Source organism: Mirounga angustirostris, unplaced genomic scaffold, assembly GCF_029215605.1.
Source record: "Mirounga angustirostris isolate CCGP_5_RB_7025 unplaced genomic scaffold, mMirAng1.0.hap1 SCAF_2, whole genome shotgun sequence".
Classification (NCBI taxonomy): domain Eukaryota; kingdom Metazoa; phylum Chordata; class Mammalia; order Carnivora; family Phocidae; genus Mirounga; species Mirounga angustirostris.
The window spans coordinates 133,852,451-133,871,914 of NW_026991710.1; the positions used below are offsets into that span (position 1 = coordinate 133,852,451).

Sequence of the window (19,464 nt, forward strand, 5' to 3'; positions counted from 1 at the left end):
ATGCGCCTGTATCCTATTGATTATGGGATAGTCAGGAGGTGGGTAAGTTTTCCCACATCTCCTGAAAATGTAATTATAGTTTATTGGGGGGGGGGAGGTAAACTGTGTAGATTTGTATATTTGTACCTTAATTATGTTAGTTATCCTGATTATCTTGGTGAATTTTAATAGAGAGAATATAACAGAGAAAATATTAAGGCCTATTTCTTTATACTTAGAATTTGAGTTCTGGTGACAAGCATGGGCTTAACTCTTGTGAAAACAATACCAATCGGAATAAAAACCAGGTTAGAGATGTATCCACCCATCATGGTTTCTTCTTTTTCCACCTCTTTGACTTTTTCTCCCTCCCAGTCTTTATTCAACTCTCTGTGGATATGAGGCCATTCTCTCTCCTTCCATCTTATCGTTTCCATGTGTCTCCCCACTTCCATTCTGCCCCCGTAACTGTCCCCATCCCTTTTTTCACTCTCTCTCAACTTCCCTTTCATGCTTGTCTTTTCCTCTATTCTTTTCTCTCTCAAACCAAGTCCATCACAATATTCATAAATTAGACTTTAATTATCATTTCTCTCACCTCATTAAGTTTATAAACTGGTTGTTAAAAAGATTTTAATATCTTTACCTCCAAAGAAAAAAAAGCCAAGCAGTTGCTTTTAATTTCCATGTGGCACTCAATAGATACCCACTACCCCTACTGCACCCTTGGGCTTTGTATCCCAGAATAGTGGCTTGTATTTTATTGTAAGTAGACTCGGAGGTTCAAGAAAATCTTGGAGGGGCGTGCACCTGGATGGCTCAGTCGTTAAGCATCTGCCTTCGGCTCAGGTCATGGTCCCAGGGTCCTGGGATCAAGCCCCGCATCCGGCTCCCTGCTCGGTGGGAAACCTGCTTCTCCCTCTCCCACTCCCCCTGCTTGTGTTCCCTCTCTCGCTGTGTCTCTTGTCTCTCTCTGTCAAATAAATAATAAAATCTTAAAAAAAAAAAAACAAAGAAAGAAAGAAAATCTTCAGGGGGTTCTGTGAATTGCCTGGAAACTATAAAATGCTGTGTATTTGTGCACATATAGACTTTCAGTGAAAACAGTGTCCATAACATCAAACCTTTGCAAAAGGTTTTATAGCTTTTAAAAGGCAAAAAAGATTCCTAATCCCTGTCATTGACTAAAACAGAAATCTCCTAAAAAACTATTTCATCCTGAGTTGGAATCAATTTCCCCTAATTAGCACTCCGAATTCACTCATGTAAAATTATTATATTGTCAATAGTTTACAAAAACAACCACAACAGTAATGACTTTTCCTTATCTTCTTTGATTTCTCTTTAAATAGAAACAGAATTGTTGGAAGATTCCTCAACCAGGCATCAGAAAGTTCAGGCTCAGATCCTAGAAGTGCCTCTTTCTATCTGTTGTTACCTGCCTGGGCAAATCATTTTTGACTCAGTCCCATTTTCCTTATTTGTGAGATTGGAATGATAAATTTGTTGTGAGAATTAAGTGAATTACATATATCTATATCTATATCTATATCTATATAGTATGGTATGGTATCTATAAATAGATTAGATAGATAGATAGATAGGTAGATGAAAAATAGATAGATAGATCAGGGAATCAATCTGTGCAGATCAGATTATTGACCCCTATATTCAGTAGTTACTCTGGAGTTTACATCTTTTTAATTTGATCCCAGGAATTGTTTATATTTGATTGGACTTCAAAACAGGGAAATCCTGGTCTGTATGTATGAAGGGAAGTGTGAAGCAAGTTGAGTCAAAATAGTATAAGCAATCTGTTCTGAAAGGTTTTTTTTGTTTTGTTTTGTTTTTTAAGATTTTATGTATTTATTTGACAGAGAGAGAGAGAGACAGTGAGAGAGGGAACACAAGCAGGGGGAGCGGGAGAGGGAGAAGCAGGCTTGTTGCTGAGCAGGGAGCCTGATGTGGGGCTCGATCCCAGAAATCTGGGATCATGACCTGAGCTCAAGGCAGACACTTAACGACTGAGCCACCCAGGTGCCCCTCTTCTGAAAGTTTTGCTAATTTGTTGTCTTAAGGACCTCTGACATGAGCAGGGAATTCATTCATTAAAATAAAATATTCAGATCACAGATGAAATAACTCAAGTTCTAGCTATAGATGTATATAAAGACCTTAAATCTTGGCATATGAAAATGAACAACATTTTGTTTAATCAAAAATACTAATTATTAAAAATACAAGTAACATCTGAAAAGCAATTAATATTAAAATGTTTTTATTAGACCAAAAAGAGTATGCTATTTTAAAACCTCCTTTATTCACCATTGCCAACATTTGAAAACCCTCAAATCCAGTTTTGGAAATATGGGTGAAATCATAATCTCTTCTTATGAAAACATGTCTATGTAACAAATACTATGTTAAACTATTACTGGTCTTATGTCAGAAATATATCTCTCAGGTGCCTGGGTGGCTCAGATGTTTAAGCGTCTGCCTTCGGCTCAGGTCATGATCCCAGGGTCCTGGGATCGAGTCCCGCATCGGGCTCCCTGCTCAGCGGGGAGCCTGCTTCTCCCTCTGCCTCTCTCTCTCTCTCTGTCTCTTATGAATAAATAAATAAAATCTTTAAGAAAAGAAAAGAAATATATCTCTCCTGAAATTCATCTAGACCAGCGAATCTCCCAGTGTAGTTCTGAACCAAACCCCTCATGGCATTAGCCATGAAGTTGTTAAGAATGCAAGTTCTCAGGCCCCGGACCAGCCCAGTTGAATCTGAAACTCAGCCAGTGGCTCAACGATGTTTCTGCAAGCTCTTCAAGTCATTCTGATGCACACTACATTTTGAGAACCACTGACCTACACCCAAGTGAGCAGAAAATAAGGAATACATGTGAAATAGTAGCATCAGTAGAAATAAACTAGAATCAAGTGTTCCATATGGTACGCCAGCATGCTCACTTGCTAACAAACTCCATTATAATTATAATCAAATGTGTTTGTTTCCGTAAGAAACCCTGACACTGCATTGGTTGCAGTCATCTATCTAGAAATATATTTTTAAAAAATTGAACTCTGGTCAAAACCTCAACCATGGTCAGCTGACATGCTGTTGCTGTCCATGGGTGAGTAGGCTGGGACATCTCAGGAAGGATAACAGAATTTTACCACCAACTTCCCTGAATGGATAGTGTGATGGACTTGGTTTGAGAGAGAAAAGAATAGAGGAAAAGACAAGCATGAAAGGGAAGTTGAGAGGGCCCGGGTGATAAAAATGATGAAATGCAGTTATTTCTCTTGCATCTTATTACTGAATTCCCTTCACCAGCTATGGGTTGTTTTTTTTTTTCCTTCTTCTCATTTTACAGTATCTGGATAATTTGTGTTCCCCTGGCTGTTCATTTTTAAGATATTCAAGTTTATATTCTGTTTAATGCTAATTAAATTAAGTCAGAAAGTTGGTTCTTTTCAAAATATGTAAACCTCATGCATATTTGAATAAGCAGCATTAAATATATTTATAATCACATAAAATACAGTATCTTAACATATAAATTAAAGAAAAGCCCACACCTAAAAATCAATTTGAGAGGGATCATTTACAACTTAACAGTATATTGCCAAATAAAAATTGTTTTGTAATGGAAGGGGGCTACTTTTCCTTAATTAGAATTTTTAAGATATATCCAAAAAAATACCTCCAAGCTATTTAACATTGACACCAATAATAATTATTAAAGTGGAAAAGTAAGTCAAATCAAAATAGTAGTAATAAAATTTAGCAGAGTCACCAAAAAAATGAAACACCATTAAATAAATTAAACTGATTCCGCATGTATTGAACTGGAATATGAACTAAATATATTTGGAAAAAAAATACAACCTTTGTATTATCACAGGCATTTTAAAGAAGCACTCTGATTTGGCTATTGAATTCCCAGTTTTCTTTTAAAAAATAATTTCTCGATAATGGGATAGTTTACTGAATATAAAAATAAAATAAAATGTCTCAGTATAAAAAATATAACACATCTACTCACTGAATATTTTTCATGGACACAATGAAAACAAAAGCAATAGATTTAAAGTTTTCCACTGCATGCACAAAAATCCCTTTCTTGGGGCACCTGGGTGGCTCAGTTGGTTAAGCGACTGCCTTCGGCTCAGGTCATGATCCTGGAGTCCCGGGATCGAGTCCCGCATCGGGCTCCCTGCTCGGCAGGGAGTCTGCTTCATCCTCTGACCCTATCCCCTCTCATGTGTTCTCTCTCTCTCATTCTCTCTCTTTCAAATAAATAAATAAAAAATCTTTAAAAAAAAAAATCCCTTTCTTCCTAAAATATTTGGGCAATACAGAATTTATAGACATATATAGACATACATTTGTCAAAATCATTTGCACCATTTTTATAACTTTGATCCTTACTGATAAACTTCAACATGAAAATGAACAATTTTTTCCCCTGAGTTATACCATTTGATATAATTCCCATACAATTTACATATGTTTTTGCCATGTATCACTAACCCATTTTTCTTCTCAGAACTGTCACAGATGCAATCAAAAAGGCTAGAGCCCCCCCAAAAAAGGAAAAAAAAAAGTCTTCAGGAATCATTAGAGCAGTATTTGTTGCAAGAATGACAAACCAAAAAAAGTGGGACCTTTTGCTTTTTTGGCTAAAACTCTCAGATACTTGGGAGAATACATCTGGGTAAATACTGAGGGAATTGGATTACAAAAAAGGTGAGGGCCTTCACTGAGAAATCATTTATGTCCATTTTAAACTGAGTGCTAACTCAGTAGTAAAAATGAAATATTAAAGTAGAATCAAATTCTCAGATGCTATGGCATTTATTCACTACCTCTAGATTCTTATTTAAAAAGAACTCTGCATTTCCAGATTAGAAATTTGCTAGTATTCCTTCTTTTGTATTATAAGCAGATGGTCATACAAAGAGGGCTCCCCGTCGAAGTCACATCAACCCACCTCATCTGGATCCAAGTTGAATTATTCTACCATGAAGACCCGAGCTCTGATCTCTCAGGTGCCTGGGTGCCTCTACAGAGTCCCTCTGTAGACTCTTTCTTGGAACATTCCTCACTTTAGCAGAGGAAAAGGATGTCTACAGGAAAAAGGATGAAGATATTTGTTATTCTGTTTCCATGTTAGTATTTCTATAATCCACAGGGGAAAGAGAAATCTCTTCTAATACATTTTGAGTGGCACAGTAGGCTAGTATCTGCTAAAAGTTTATGTCCACCTACAACCTCAGAATGTGACCTTATTTGGAAATAAGGTCTTTGCAGATGTAATGAAGGTAAGGAGTTTCTGGTTTCCCCCAGATTCTGCTGCCTAGGGAAAAGGGAGGGCAAGAAGACCCTTCCATTCTCTCCTTCTCTGGTCCAGGTATCTTGTGCAGAGGAGGAACAGCAAAGCCCGCCCTCCTTTTTTGTTTTTCCAAATCTCAATGCTCAAATATAGGCCTTTGAAAATCAAATGCTAAGAATTTGACTCCTTTTGTTATCTGCAAGCTTCTGCTTATCCTTTCCCCAAGGCAATGAAAGTGGAAAAAATTAGCTGCCTGCTGTAGGAAAAAGGACAGAGAATGCAAAAAAATTCAAGGGAAGAAAAACTTTGCTCATACCCCAAAATATTTTCCTGTCACTGGCTTGACACTTCCTAACCTATGAGAATTAGATACACAGTATTTATTTACGAGTGTGAAGGTGATGATATATATTTTTAAATTTTAAAAAGATGTTAAGAATGTTTGAAGTGTATTCAAGGACTCCTTTAATTTGTAACTGAGCCTGAATTGAAAATTCTGGAACATCAAATATCCCTTCATTTCCTAAATACAGCTTTTTATCCAGTTGTCAGAATGATGGCAATGGCAGGCAGTTTGATGTAGAACTTAGCTCTTCTCACTTTAGAATATTCCATTTAAAGTTGGTGGCTTACCTTTTTTTTTTTTTTTTAAGATTTTCTTTATTTATTCATGAGAGTTAGAGAGAGAGAGAGGCAGAGGGAGAAGCAGGCTTCCCACGGAGCAGGGAGCCCGATGCGGGACTCTATCCCAGGACCCTGGGATCATGACCTGAGCCAAAGGCAGACGCTTAACGACTGAGCCACCCAGGCGCCCGGTGACTTACCTTTTTTAAGGTTAAAAATGCAAGAGGAAAAGTGACATGGGTCATGAGTATGTATTAATACACAAACATGCATTGTATGCTCAAAAATACGTGGTTTTTGATCTCTTATTCTCACAATAGCATTGACACTACCTAGGTAGCTGAACCCTTGACTTTTCTATACAGACAAACCTCAGTTTATTTTTTTAAGCTTTTATTTAAATTCCAGTTAGTTAATATACAGTGTAGTATGGATTCAACACCTGTGATTCAACACTTCCATACAACACCTGGTGCTCATCGCGACAAGTGCCCTCCTGAATCCCCATCACCTATTTCACCCCTCCCCCCACCCACCTCCTGTCTGGTGATCATCAGTTTGTTCTCTACAGTCAAGAGTCTGTTTCTTGGTTTGCCCCTCTCTTTTTTTTTTCCCCTTTGCTCGACAAACCTCAGTTTCTTTTTTTTTTAAGATTTTATTTATTTGTCAGAGAAAGAGAGAGAGAGCACAAGCAGGGGGAGTTGCAGGCAGAGGGAGAAGCAGATTCCCTGCTGAGCAAGGAGCCCGATGCGGACTCAATCCCAGGACCCTGGGATCATGACCTGAGCCGATGGCAGACGCTTAACCGACTGAGCCCACCCAGGCATCCTGACAAACCTCAATTTAACCTCACTGTTTATCCAACAATGCTTAACAATGTTTGGGTCAATTTCACCAAGGCTTCCATCTCAGAGCACTTCCTATTAGAGAGGCCACAAAGGACGGTTTCTTTAATGGCCTTAATTTCCTTTAAAATAGGCCCAAGATAACGTCACACACCTTAATTTCTTCAGCGTTGCCCCACAGGTATTAAGAGCCTACAAAGAGGCTACCGCATTCTTTCCAGCAAACTACTACCGTCCCATAGTTAGTTGGGAGAATTGTTCTGCCTGACCAGCCAGCGTCCAAAGGTTGATTCTAATGGCCCCGGGCTCCTTTACTTTGGGGATCATTACTTTCTGAGAAAAAGATTCTCCATATATCCCAAGAACGGGTGCTGAGAATTGAGTAAATGTTTAAGAATCAGGAATGCCCCACTTTACCTAAATCCAAACTTTATAAATTATTCATTCATTAGTCAATAAGCAGGTATGCTCTGTAACCCATAGGACATATGCCTTCGTTTGCATAAAAGAGGAGACCATTCAGTGCAGCATCCTTATATCCTCCTTTGTTCTGGCCTCCTCTCAGAGACTCAAGTCCCTTAACTTTTGATTATTCAAAATCCAAATATCAAAAGTACCCAGGAGTGGCTCCTGCAAATCCGTGGGAACTTTTGGGAAGCCAGGTCTCAGAACCAGCTGCAGCATTGTCCCCAGGGCTGGTGAGAGGCGCTAGAGTTCTGAGCTCCACCCCCTGAAATGCTGATCTTGTAGGTGGTACAGGAGCCCAGAAATCTGCGTTTAACAAACACAGCAGATGAGTACCACACTTGTTAACATTTTTTTTTAAGATTTTATTTATTTATTTGACAGAGAGAGACACAGCGAGAGAGGGAACACAAGCAGGGGGAGTGGGAGAGGGAGAAGCAGGCTTCCCGCCGAGCAGGGAGCCCGATGTGGGGCTCGATCCCAGGACCCTGGGATCATGACCTGAGCCGAAGGCAGACGCTTAACGACTGAGCCACCCAGGCACCCCACACTCATTAACATTTTGAAATGATTCACTTTCCGATGCACAGACAATTTTATTGCCGTATTCAGAACACCTAGAAAGTGATTAATCAGTGCACAGCAGCAGTTTTCAAACTTGAGCAGGCAGCAGATCAGGCTTGTTAAAACCTACATGGCTCGGCCCCATCTCCGGTTTCAGATTCAGTGCCTCTGGAGTGTGGCTCAAGAATATGCTTTTCTTCCAAGTCCCCAAGTGATGCTGATGCTGCTGGTCCTGGATCTACATTTTGAAAACCAGTGATCTAGGCATACTCTTTCTTATGCAAATGCAAAAGCAAACACTTTCCAAAACGTATGGCGTCTTTAACAAGAATTCAACAAAATTCAAGATATTTCTTTAATGCCTTTCTCCTTTCCTCCTGCCAGCATGCATTATTAATCCTAAGTGGAGATATAGGACGCAGCATTTCCAAACATATTTCACCACAGAGCTCTCTTCTCATGGAGAAACCCAGGAAACTATTTGAGGAAAGCGTGATATAGCACCATAGCAAATTAGTGCATTCAAGAAACTTGGACCTGGGGCGTGCCTGGCTGGCTCAGTCAGTGGGGCATGCGACTCTTGATCTCAGGGTCGTGAGTTCAAGCCCCACGTTGGCTATGGAGTCTACCTAAAATAAATAAAAACATATTTAAAAAAAAGAAGAAAGCAGGGCGCCTGGGTGGCTCAGTTGGTTAAGCGACTGCCTTCGGCTCAGGTCATGATCCTGGAGTCCTGGGATCGAGTCCCACATTGGGCTCCCTGCTCAGCAGGGGGTCTGCTTCTCCCTCTGCCCTCTTCCCTCTCGTGCTCTCTGTCTCTCATTCTCTCTCTCTCAAATAAATAAATAAAATCTTTAAAAAAAAGAAGAAGAAGAAGAAGAAGAAAGCAAAGAAACTTGGACCTTTCCCATTCACATCCAGACCTCATCCCTTGATCCTCCACCCCTGCCCCGCACCCCACACCAGTGCCAAGAGAATCTGAGAACATGGGTGGGAGAGGTACCTTGTCCAGAATTCTAATTGATGTGTAATTCACTTTTCCATAAAACTAAATTATAACAAATACTTGGTGCAAGTGAAATAATGTTTTAGTATTTCCTATACCACATTTTAAATATGCTAAAAAGTACTCTGTAGTCACTGAAGTATATAAAAAATGCTTACGTTTATAAGATTTCCTACTATACTCTCATAAGGAGATAAAATACACATATAAATAAGCATAGTATGAAGCAGATTACAGTAAGTGTAATAAGAAAGATATAAGCAACGTGCCCTTAAATGAGGGACCACTTGCATTAGTCTTATTTAAGTGCTTGGACTACTCGTTATTAACAGTCAGCAACTTTGCTGAAGGAAAAGAAATATGCTTCCTCTGATTGACAGGATTTTTCTGTTACGAAATCTAGCTGTGTTCCACTGCATGTGGGAAGGGCTCTAGCTGACTGTGGTGAATTTCCTAATGCAGTTCTCCCAAACCTTGCTCTAAGACTCAGCTGGGACACCTATGAAAAATATAGATCCTTAGACCCCCTACTGACCACGTAAATCAGAATGTCCAGTAGAAGATCCTGGAAAACTGTGTTTTCGATAAGTGCCCCAGTTCCCAAATTTTACTGTAGAAGAAGAGACTGGGTTTTCTCTGAAGTGTGTTTGAGGATAGAGCCTCATTCATTCATTCATTCGTTCATTCATTCATTCACTCAGCGAATATCTACTGAGTCCATGCAGCATGCACACCAGATTTTTCTTGGTCTGTGTCATCAATTTTTATCCACACTGTGTTAGCTAACAAATATTCAACTGAATAAATTGATCAAATTGGCTTTATTTAATGATTCATGAATCGAGCAGCATCCAAGCTAACAGGTAGAAAGAAGCTCTTTTGAGCCATAGAAAAGGAAAGGTTTCTAGGGGCACCTGGGTGGCTCAGTCGGTTAAGCGTCTGCCTTCAGCTCAGGTCATGATCCCAGAGTCCTGGGATCGAGTCCTGAATTGGGCTCCCTGCTCGGCATGGAGTCTGCTTCTCCCTCTCCCTCTGCCCCTCTCCTCTGCTCATGTTCTCTCTCTCTCAAATAAATAAATAAAATCTTTAAAAAAAAAAGAAAGAAAAGTTTTCTAAAGGCAGAGGGAACCAAAAAAAGGAAATTATTAACAAAGAATGCATTGTTTTCGGCAAGGTTGCCCTCCTAAGAGAAACCGAAGGGGGTTATCAGCAGATTACCTCCTAGTGCTGACCGAGAAATTTCAGGTTGGCTGGTTAAAGGTCACATTCCTGGGGAGTTAAGACTGCAGTTAAGTTAGGTATTAAGTCTCGGTTTGCTGATGTGGGGATTAGTACCAGTGACACCATTTGGGGCCTGCTGTCTCCTTTTTAACACTAGCATCATTACACCATTTTTTAGCTAGAAAAATCACTTTTTTAGTAAACATATATATCTGTCCTCAATGCTGCTCACGTAGCAACATTGACACATAGGAACCCATAGTCCCTACCACAGTGTGATTTAAGGACAGCACTCATTACACTACCTTGGGATACCTCAAGAGAAATCGGAGAATCAAACTTCAGTGGGATCGGGGCGCCTGGGTGGCTCAGTCGTTAAGCGTCTGCCTTCAGCTCAGGTCATGATCCCAGGGTCCTGGGATCGAGCCCCACATCAGGCTCCCTGCTCGGCGGGAAGCCTGCTTCTCCCTCTCCCACTCCCCCTGCTTGTGTTCCCTCTCTCGCTGTGTCTCGGTCAAATAAATAAATAAAATCTTTAAAAAAAAAAAAAAACTTCAGTGGGATCATTACTCAAGTATGAAAAACCATTCTGCTCACTGCCCCAGACGTCCTTAAAAATGAAGGAATTAAAATATAGAAACACATATACCAAAAGCTGTTTTCTTAAAAATGCTAAGTTTCCAACTTTGCAATTTTGGCTACAATTCTTAGGTTCTATGTTCCTGCCTTCTGGTGGGAGGAAGTAATGGGTGGGAAGAAGCAAATGCTTTGGGAAAACAGAAGGGAAGGTAAAAGCTAATTACTAAAAAGCTTGTGTGTTTGAAGATGTTGCTGTTGAAAAAGAGATCTCCCCGGAAAATGTATGTTCTATCTTGGGGAAGTATAAGCAGGTTTGTCCCGTTTCTTTCTGCATTCTAAAATTCCCCACATCTATCCTGATATCACTTCTTTTTCTCCTCTTTTCTCTCTCTCTTTTTTTTATGTGTGTGTGTTGTGTTGAGGTACAATAAGGTAGGAAGGGAGAGAAAAGGAATAGATTAAGAAAAAGAAAAGAGGGGCTCCTGGGTGGCTCAGTCAGTTAAATGCCCAACTCTTGGTGTCAGTTCAGGTCATGATCTCAGGGTCCTGGGATAGAGCCCTGCCTAGGGCTCCGTGCTCAGAGGGCAGTCTGCTTGAGGTTCTCTCTTCCTCTCCCTGCCCTTCTCCGCCCCCATCCCCCTACTCCCGCTTGCTCTCTCTCTCTAAAATAAATAAATAAATCTTTTTTCCCCGAGATTTTATTTATTTATTTGAAAGAAAGAGAGAGAGTGAGCGGGAGAGAGAACACAAGCAGGGGGAGTGGGAGAGGGAGAAGCAGGATCCCCACTGAGCAGGGAGCCCGATGCAGGGCTTGATCCCAGGACCCTGGGATCATGACCTGAGCTGAAGGCAGATGCTTAACCACTGAGCCACCCAGGCACCCCAAATAAATAAATCTTTAACAAAAGAAAAAGAAAAGAGAAGCAGCATAAATAACTACACTGTCTGAATTTGTTGGACCTAAATGTTGCAACCAAGGCCATATACAGTGAACCCCTTAAATTACAGAGCAATGGTGAGGGACAAAGGATTAGCACAAGGCCCCAAACCCGTGATTTTAAGCACTGCACTGTAAGTTAATGGTAAAAATGCAGCACATTGAAATAGTTCATTTGTAAAAGTTAAGTTCAATACAGGGCCTGCTAAGAACCAGAGTGAAGGAAAATCAACATCTACTGGCACTGACCCAACCCCTTAATCTCATAAATTTCCTAGCAGCTGTGAAACACTAACCACAGCAACAGCCCTGTGTTCTGGAATGCTGTCACCTCACCTGATTTCCATTGCTGTTTTCTGAGGTCTGGGTGGATGTCTCAGAACATGAACATGAACATAGGGTGTGTACATTCCCCTCCTACAAAGCCAACAAGGCACTGGCAGCCTGCAAGGAGAAATTCTTCAGACCTTTGCAAACCACTTCCTCCCTTGCTCTGTAGATACACAACAAACTTGCTTATAAAAATAATTAATGCCTCAACATAGCCAGAGCCAAATGACTTATCTTACTTGTTTTATTTATAACATTTATAAATATATAAAAAATCATAACATAAATATGAAAATTAATTTGTTTTTTAAATTAATTTTTAGTAATATTTTAATGATTTATTCCATAAGTAACAAAGCAATGAACGTAAATTTCAGTTAATAACTACTTCTGGTTGTTATTTTAATGAATTTTTGTATAGCTCACGCAATTCTGATGTAAGAGCCTCAATAATGGAAATGAAACAGACAACAGAAAAATAGGTAGTAAACAGTAATAACTAGATATTTAAAGCCAACATCACGCAGAAGTTGGAATTCTGTAGGTAGACTATCAACTGATAAATCATGTATTTGACTTAGAATGTGAAAATAATTCTATTATTTTAACTCTTTAGTAATTTTTAGTAATCTGTTTCACTTAAACTTCTTAGAAGCAGTTTTTCCACCTGTAAATGGAGATGACAATAATGATCAGATAGAGTTATGTGGACAAAATAAAGTACCTACTACAGTGTAGTAGGTATTTGCTAAGTATAAGTTTTCTCAGTGCTAAGTGCTAATATTCAATTTCTCTGCTAAAATGGGGGAATCAAGGGACGCCTGGGTGACTCAGTTGGTTATGCATCTGCCTTCGGCTCAGGTCATGATCCCAGGGTCCTGAGATCGAGTCCCACATCGGGCTCCTTGCTCAGCGGGGAGCCTGTTTCTCTCTCTGCCCTCTGCCCCTGCTTGTGCTTTCTCTCTCTGTGTATCTCTCTCTCTCTGACAAATAAATAAATAAAATCTTTATAAAAAAAATTTTTTTAATAAAATAAAATGGGGGAATCAAAATCTCTCACAAAATTCTCCTTTCTTATATCTAAAGATATGAACCAAGTTTTTAAAAATAAAAACTTGCCAAAAAGCCAACAAACACGACCAAACCAGGAAAGGGGGACAAGCCAATGCCATAAACCAAAACCTGACAGGCAAGGAAACAAATAGAAAATTCTGCACTCGATCTTAGCCAAAAGGCCAAGAAGCAATACAAATAGATAATTCTGGAGCCCAGAAGAGTAGAACATTTTGTAAGGCTCCTGACCCTGTCCCCAGAACCCACATGGGAGATGCAGAAAAATGTTGAAAAGTGTCATCATTTCTGTAGCAAGACCACAAAACTAAACTACACTGAAACTCAGTTTCAGAAAAAATGCACTTATTTGTTCTTACTCTTGAGATTCCACTTGAGCTCCCAAAATGCTGTAAATGTCCAATCACACTTAAACCATATTTTAATCCAATAATTCAAAGGGTCTCTGTATCTATCAGGGTTTTAATGCATAAAACAGAACCCATTCTAGGTATGTTAAGCAAAAATCAGATACTTACAAAATTCCCAGTCTGGCTGGGACTGGGCGTCCGCAAGGCTCCCCTTGGTGCCATTGAATCCAATAGCGCACCAACATAGCTGCAATCCAGAGACTGAGACAGTGGCTACCACCACCACTGCTGATCCTGCCGCCCTTACCACTAACACAACTGCCTCTTCGCACCCACAAAGTTGCTGGTACCCAAATTGCCCTGCCACTGCCGTGATTGCCTCTTAACACGGTGTCTCTGTTTTAGACATACCAGCAGGAAAATGATCTCTACCTCTCTTCTAGCAGCCGAAATATCTGTGAGTGCACCCCATCCTGGCCGTGAAGGAGATGAGAGATGTTATTGTAAGCTTTTCAGTCTCTGCTTTCCAGGAACACACCAATGAAGGGGGAATTGAATGGAGGTTGAGCAAGTCAATCTACAGTATCCACCACAGGTCTATTGCAGCTCTACAACACAATGGCCATGTTCCTCGTGATCTACCCCTTCAGTGACTCAATCAGTACCCATTAGGATTACCCTCTCAACTTTATTTAGCCTCAGGCAACATTGAGTCTGGATTCAGTCAACAATCTGGCAAACTACTGCTTGAGCTAGCACACTGAATCCAGAAACCTGTATTAATGAGCTTTGCCCAATCCAAGTTATAGTCTCTCCTCCTGGTCTAGCACGCTCAGAAATTGTTCCTGCACAATTTCCTTGGGTTTCTGTTTATCTAAAAGAGCAAAATCTTTTGGTATGTCAATCTTCACTTTCTAAGTCCAACTTGTCCTTGGCTTCTGGGATGTGCTTATAATAGGCTGGGGGTCAAAGAAGAATGCTTAAAGTGTGGGGTCTGGAGAGACTTCATAAGTTATTCACCTCAAGTAAAGTAACTCACATGTCTCCCACAAACTACAGCCAACCTCATGGGACAGGGGAAGGGAGCTACTTCTGCTGAAGGAGAGGTTGCCTGGGCTAAGGATTTAGAGTATTCAAATTCAACTCAACACATTCAAATGTCCCATCACAGTTCACAGGGTCTCCTTCCAAACCAGTGTCCTCATGTTCACTTAAAAGAGATAACTACACATGAATTAGGCTTATACTATAAACCTGGTAACCCATTGGATCAGATTCTACTGATTGGAGGTTACATCAACTCTGAGACCACAAGAGATAAAAGATTATCTTAGAGTGGTCATGGAAGCTCCCTGGTTCTCTGAACTTTTTCGAACTGGTAATGTTAAACCCCGGGCATATCATTTCCTTGCTTTAATCTCTCCAGGATATCTCCATAGCTATCTTATTCCATAACCCTTGAAATTCCTCATTTTCATTCTAATGATTTATCATAACAACCACTTTGCCAGAGTGTAGCCTTCTAAGAGGCGTGTCATAAGGAAGCCATAAATGATCATTTAAGTAACTCCTTTGTCACAGTGTGCCATAACCTTTGAGCATCCTATTTTCTGATAGTAACAGTATTGCCATTATCTTCAAAACCAACCAGGTCAGATCATCAATCCAATGTTTCCATCCTTGAGAGTCTTTATCCACAACCTCTTCTGGGAGAAGGAAACAGAAACCACTCCAGATTGGGGTCTGGGGAGGAGCCCTTAAGAAAAAAGAGATTTCATACAAAGAAGAAGGTGTTTATAGAATCATTGTAAAGGCTATAGAAGCAGGAGTTAAGAGTGGAGACAAATCACCACATGCAAGCTCAAGATCGAGAAGCATCTGCTACTGTTGCCGCTGGTCACTAGTATTGCTAATCATCTCTTTACCTGTGAAACTGAACCGTGAGGCAGGCTACAGTAACTGCCCCAACTCGTGCTGGAGACCCACAAGACGGGTATCTACAAACGTCCAGTCTCACTTGCGTGCATCCAAACGGTAGAAACATATCTATAACAAGAACCCTAGCTGCTCGAGGTCTGGAAAACATAGATTTGAGTTACCAACTTCTAAAGAACACGAAAGCATTCTAAGCCCAGTATAGAACAGAGGAGGAGCAAACTGCACAAAATCCACCATGGTTTCAATAACTTGTAGTCTCTGGCTGTACAAGTTCAGTCTCTCCAATTTCCTCCCCTTCTTCCTGTTACTCTGCCCGAGAAGTCATCCTCATGATGTCAAAGGCTGGGGAGGCACCTTGAACTGGTTCCTGGGTATTCGATGGCTGGTATTTGCTATTTCTAGGATGTTGTTCCTGGCCACCTAGTTACTGGTGCCCAGCTGGGGTCTCCTGCTGAATGGCTTTAACCTCAGGCAATAATGGCCAGCGCGGGGCCTCCATACGACTCTATTTGTGCCACAGCACAGCCTGGTGACATCGGCCCCAAACACCATCAAGTTTCTGGAACTGGGGCATGCACCCTGTGGCGACAATGGCCCAGAGCTGTGCACTGTGGAGTTTGTGGACAGGCCAGTTACCAGTGCCACCCTGAACCCCAGTCATCCCCCTCCAGACCTGCCTAATCAACACCGGGGACTGGACTATGTCTGATGGCTAACCACTTTGATCCTTTGGCGTTTCAGTCTTACACATATCTCACATATCCCCCCGGGTAATGCCAACATTCACTGGAAAGTTCGATTGGAAAATGGATTTAGCATGTGCATTTCTCCGGAGGTTTCCGGGCAGCCTCGTGGTGCCCAACCCTCCACAGGCGAGGGCCCGCCGTGAATGCGTGACGAGCGTGGTGGCACAGGAAGGCACGATGCGTCTGCCTGGTTGGAATGAAAGCTTTAAAGGTGTTCCCGATTTTTATTTTGGAGGAATCATGTTGTCTTTTGTGAAATAAAATTTGTATTCAAATGAAAAATAAAAATAAAAATAACGGTTTTACCAACGCGGTTGGTAAACTTGAGGGCCATCCATCACTTATCTCCCTCTGAATTGAGGTCACATTCTATTACTTTGCTACCTTTATTTTGAAGTCTTCTGTAACAGACAAGTTTTAAAACTAATGAAGCATGCTAAAAGAAGGAGAATATTTTAAATACAATGTTTAAATAATCTCTTCTTTTCATGAGATTTCTTTACAAAAGGAAGTCAATTTTACGAGTATAAATAGCATTTATGTTACTATACCTTTCCTTTTCCAAAGATGATCTTCATGGAGGAGTTAATGAGTGTGGAAAAATAAAATAAGAAAATAACCTGGAGAAGGGGGAAATCGTATGAATTATATTTCTTCAGATATGAGCATATTCCCAGAAATTTAACCTTTCAGTTTCAGGCAGTTTGATAGATTGTGGGGACCATTCACCAATCCAGAGAATTTAGGAGGAGTAACAAGATTATATGGAAAAATATAATGAATTGCATCTTAGAAATGTTGAATTTGAGATGTTGTAGTAAACCGAGGAACCATGGTTCAAGACATGGATCAAGACCATGTCACCAAATCTACGCAACTGTACAAAGTTGTAATATCTGGATTTAAGCCTCAGATTTGAATTACACATCCATGGCAGAAATAATTTATAAAGTCAATGCTAGATTTGGGGCACCTGGGTGGCTCAGTCAGTTAAGTGTCTGCCTTCAGCTCAGGTCATGATTCCGGGGTCCTGGGATCGAGCCCCAAGTCAGGCTCTCTCCTCAGCGGGGAGCCTGCTTCTCCCTCTCCTCCCCACTCCTGCTCTCTCTCTCTCTGTCACTCTTTCTCAAATAAATAAGTGAAATCTTTAAAAAAAAAAAAATCAGTGCTAGATTTAATACTAGTTTATAAAAACAAGATAAACTTTATAGTTTTTATCATCTGCTCATATGTTTATGCATCCTTAAAGAGTCCTGGCAACATTCTGAAAAAATTTTAGAACCTCTGGAAAGGATCACATTCAAACTCCCCCAGTAGGGTAAAGGCTTGTACCATCTGCAAAGATCTCCAGAGAAGTTGTGCCTACACCCCCATTCATAGTCCATTCTATCACATGATTGGCTTCATTGTCTCTTATGTTTGAAAATAACTAAGGTCATAAGTAATTTTGAGAAAAAAAAATATTTTCTTTTTTTCTCCCCAAAGAAAGACATTTATTATTCTTGTGGGTTTTTTTAAATTATACAGGAGTTGAATATCAAAATCAGAAAATATAGATGAGAAAATATGGTAAGCATTCAGAAGAGAACTCCTCTTAAAACCACCCATGTGACACCATAGTGCCCTTTTAAAAAGAAAAAAAAATGGAATGCAATCATGCTGGGCATGTTATTTTTTTCTTCTTTTCTTTAACAATCATGACTGTCTATCCATGTCGACACACCTCCAACATCAGTTTAAATGATAGAAGAAGACTGAGGGAATCATAATTAATATGCTAGGAACAGTGTGTTGTATTTCAATACTTAAGAAAGTACTGTTTCTTTAAATGTGGTTCAAACACTACTTGCTGAAGAATCACCTACAGTGCCCATAATGGAGACTTGGGGACCCATCTGGACCTATAAAATCAGGACCTCTAGGTGGGGGACCCAGAAATTTGCATTTGTCAATAAGCTCCCAGATGATGTTTATCTCACTAGGTCTGAGAATCTCTTGTTTCTTTTAAAGGGAAGAACTGTTTTTCCCAACACATCAGAATATTTCTGTTTTCTTGAAATTTTCTGCTCTCTGATTTTTATTTTAGGAGACAACAATGGATGGCCTTTTCAATTTGACAAGTATTTCACCAATTACTACAGAATGACTTCCCCATATCCCTTTGAGACACGAACATCTAAATGCTGTAAGTAATCAGAAGGATTGAGTCTCCTTTTCCATGAGTTCATAAAAAGATACCATGTTTTTAAAAGTTGGATTCAACATATTTTTTAAATGATAAACTATAGTTTTCTAACAGCAAACTCTATTAGACATGCAGCCTTAATTTGGGGATTTTATTTAAAAGTGACTCAGGGATCTTAAGTATAAAAGCAATATATCATGCCAGATATTGTGAACAAAATTAATGTCCATCAGTCAGGGTTGCTATCTTATGTCCCTTTTTCACCATCATTATAGACTCTGATACAAAAGAAATTGTAGAAACAGAAGAACAGAGAAGCTGTTTGCATTTTAATATTTGCAAGTGAAAAAGCTTCTGGGGTCTAAACTACTTTAGAACTGCAAAAAAGCCTCATTAATTATAACCTGCTATGCTTAGTCACATGCTGAAAACTTCCAAAAACACGGGAGGGGCTGTGGGAGGGTATAACCTCAGGACTGACTGTGATATTTTAGAACAGGAAGATCTCATAAACAACTCCTTTTAAAGAAATTTTGTTTATTCTAATAAATTATGCAAATGTAAATTTGTGCCTTGGAGTTATAATTTGGTCCTTGGTTAGATAGTGGGGGGGGAGGGGGACCCTTTACAATAATTTTTCCTTTATGTTCTATCACAAATTGTAAAGTCCAGCTTTTTTAAAAAGGTTTAATATATTTTTTGTCTTCAGTATTCAAATGAGATTAATAAAAAGCTACTAACAGTCCCCAGTTTAAGGGTGCATACATCCATCCTGTAAACCCACAGGCTACTCAGCAATCTGTCTCAGCCTCACATTTTCTCACAGAGACCAAATTATTTGATCCCTAAAACCTTTTGGGAAAGAAAAAAGGTAGCAGGTATAATTTACCTGCTGATATAATGCAAAAAAATTAATGGATTATGCCATGTTATCTCAAAACATAGTTATTATTTTTTTTGTTTTATTGGATAGCCTTTTATTTTCATTTCTTAAATTTTAATTGAATCTTTTTATATCTCCTTATTCCCAACTGGATTTTAGGCAATTTACAATAAAAATATGGCTACTAACAGACTTAAGCCATTAGTATAACATATAAGACAAAAAAATCAACAGTGAATGGGGAAAGGAATGGGAAGAAAAATTATATAAAGAAATCCTCACTGAGAAAAGTTCAATACCTGTGTCCAAAGCTTAGTTCTGAATTTTGTAGTCATCAAGCTAAAGAAGGAAGACAATGGGTTACATAACTTTTATAGCCTGGCTTGTAAAGCAAAAACAAACAAATGGTGG

General features: G+C 39.7%; 1 protein-coding gene across 1 annotated transcript in view; it reads left to right on the plus strand.

The window, feature by feature from the left end:
* RXFP1 (relaxin family peptide receptor 1) overlaps positions 1 to 19,464 on the plus strand; it is a 100,046-nt gene that overhangs the window by 38,938 nt on the left and 41,644 nt on the right. Inside the window, exon 3 of the mRNA XM_045880228.2 lies at positions 18,072 to 18,170. Coding sequence (XP_045736184.1) covers positions 18,072 to 18,170 — 99 coding nt within the window. The remainder of the gene's footprint in view (positions 1 to 18,071; positions 18,171 to 19,464) is intronic.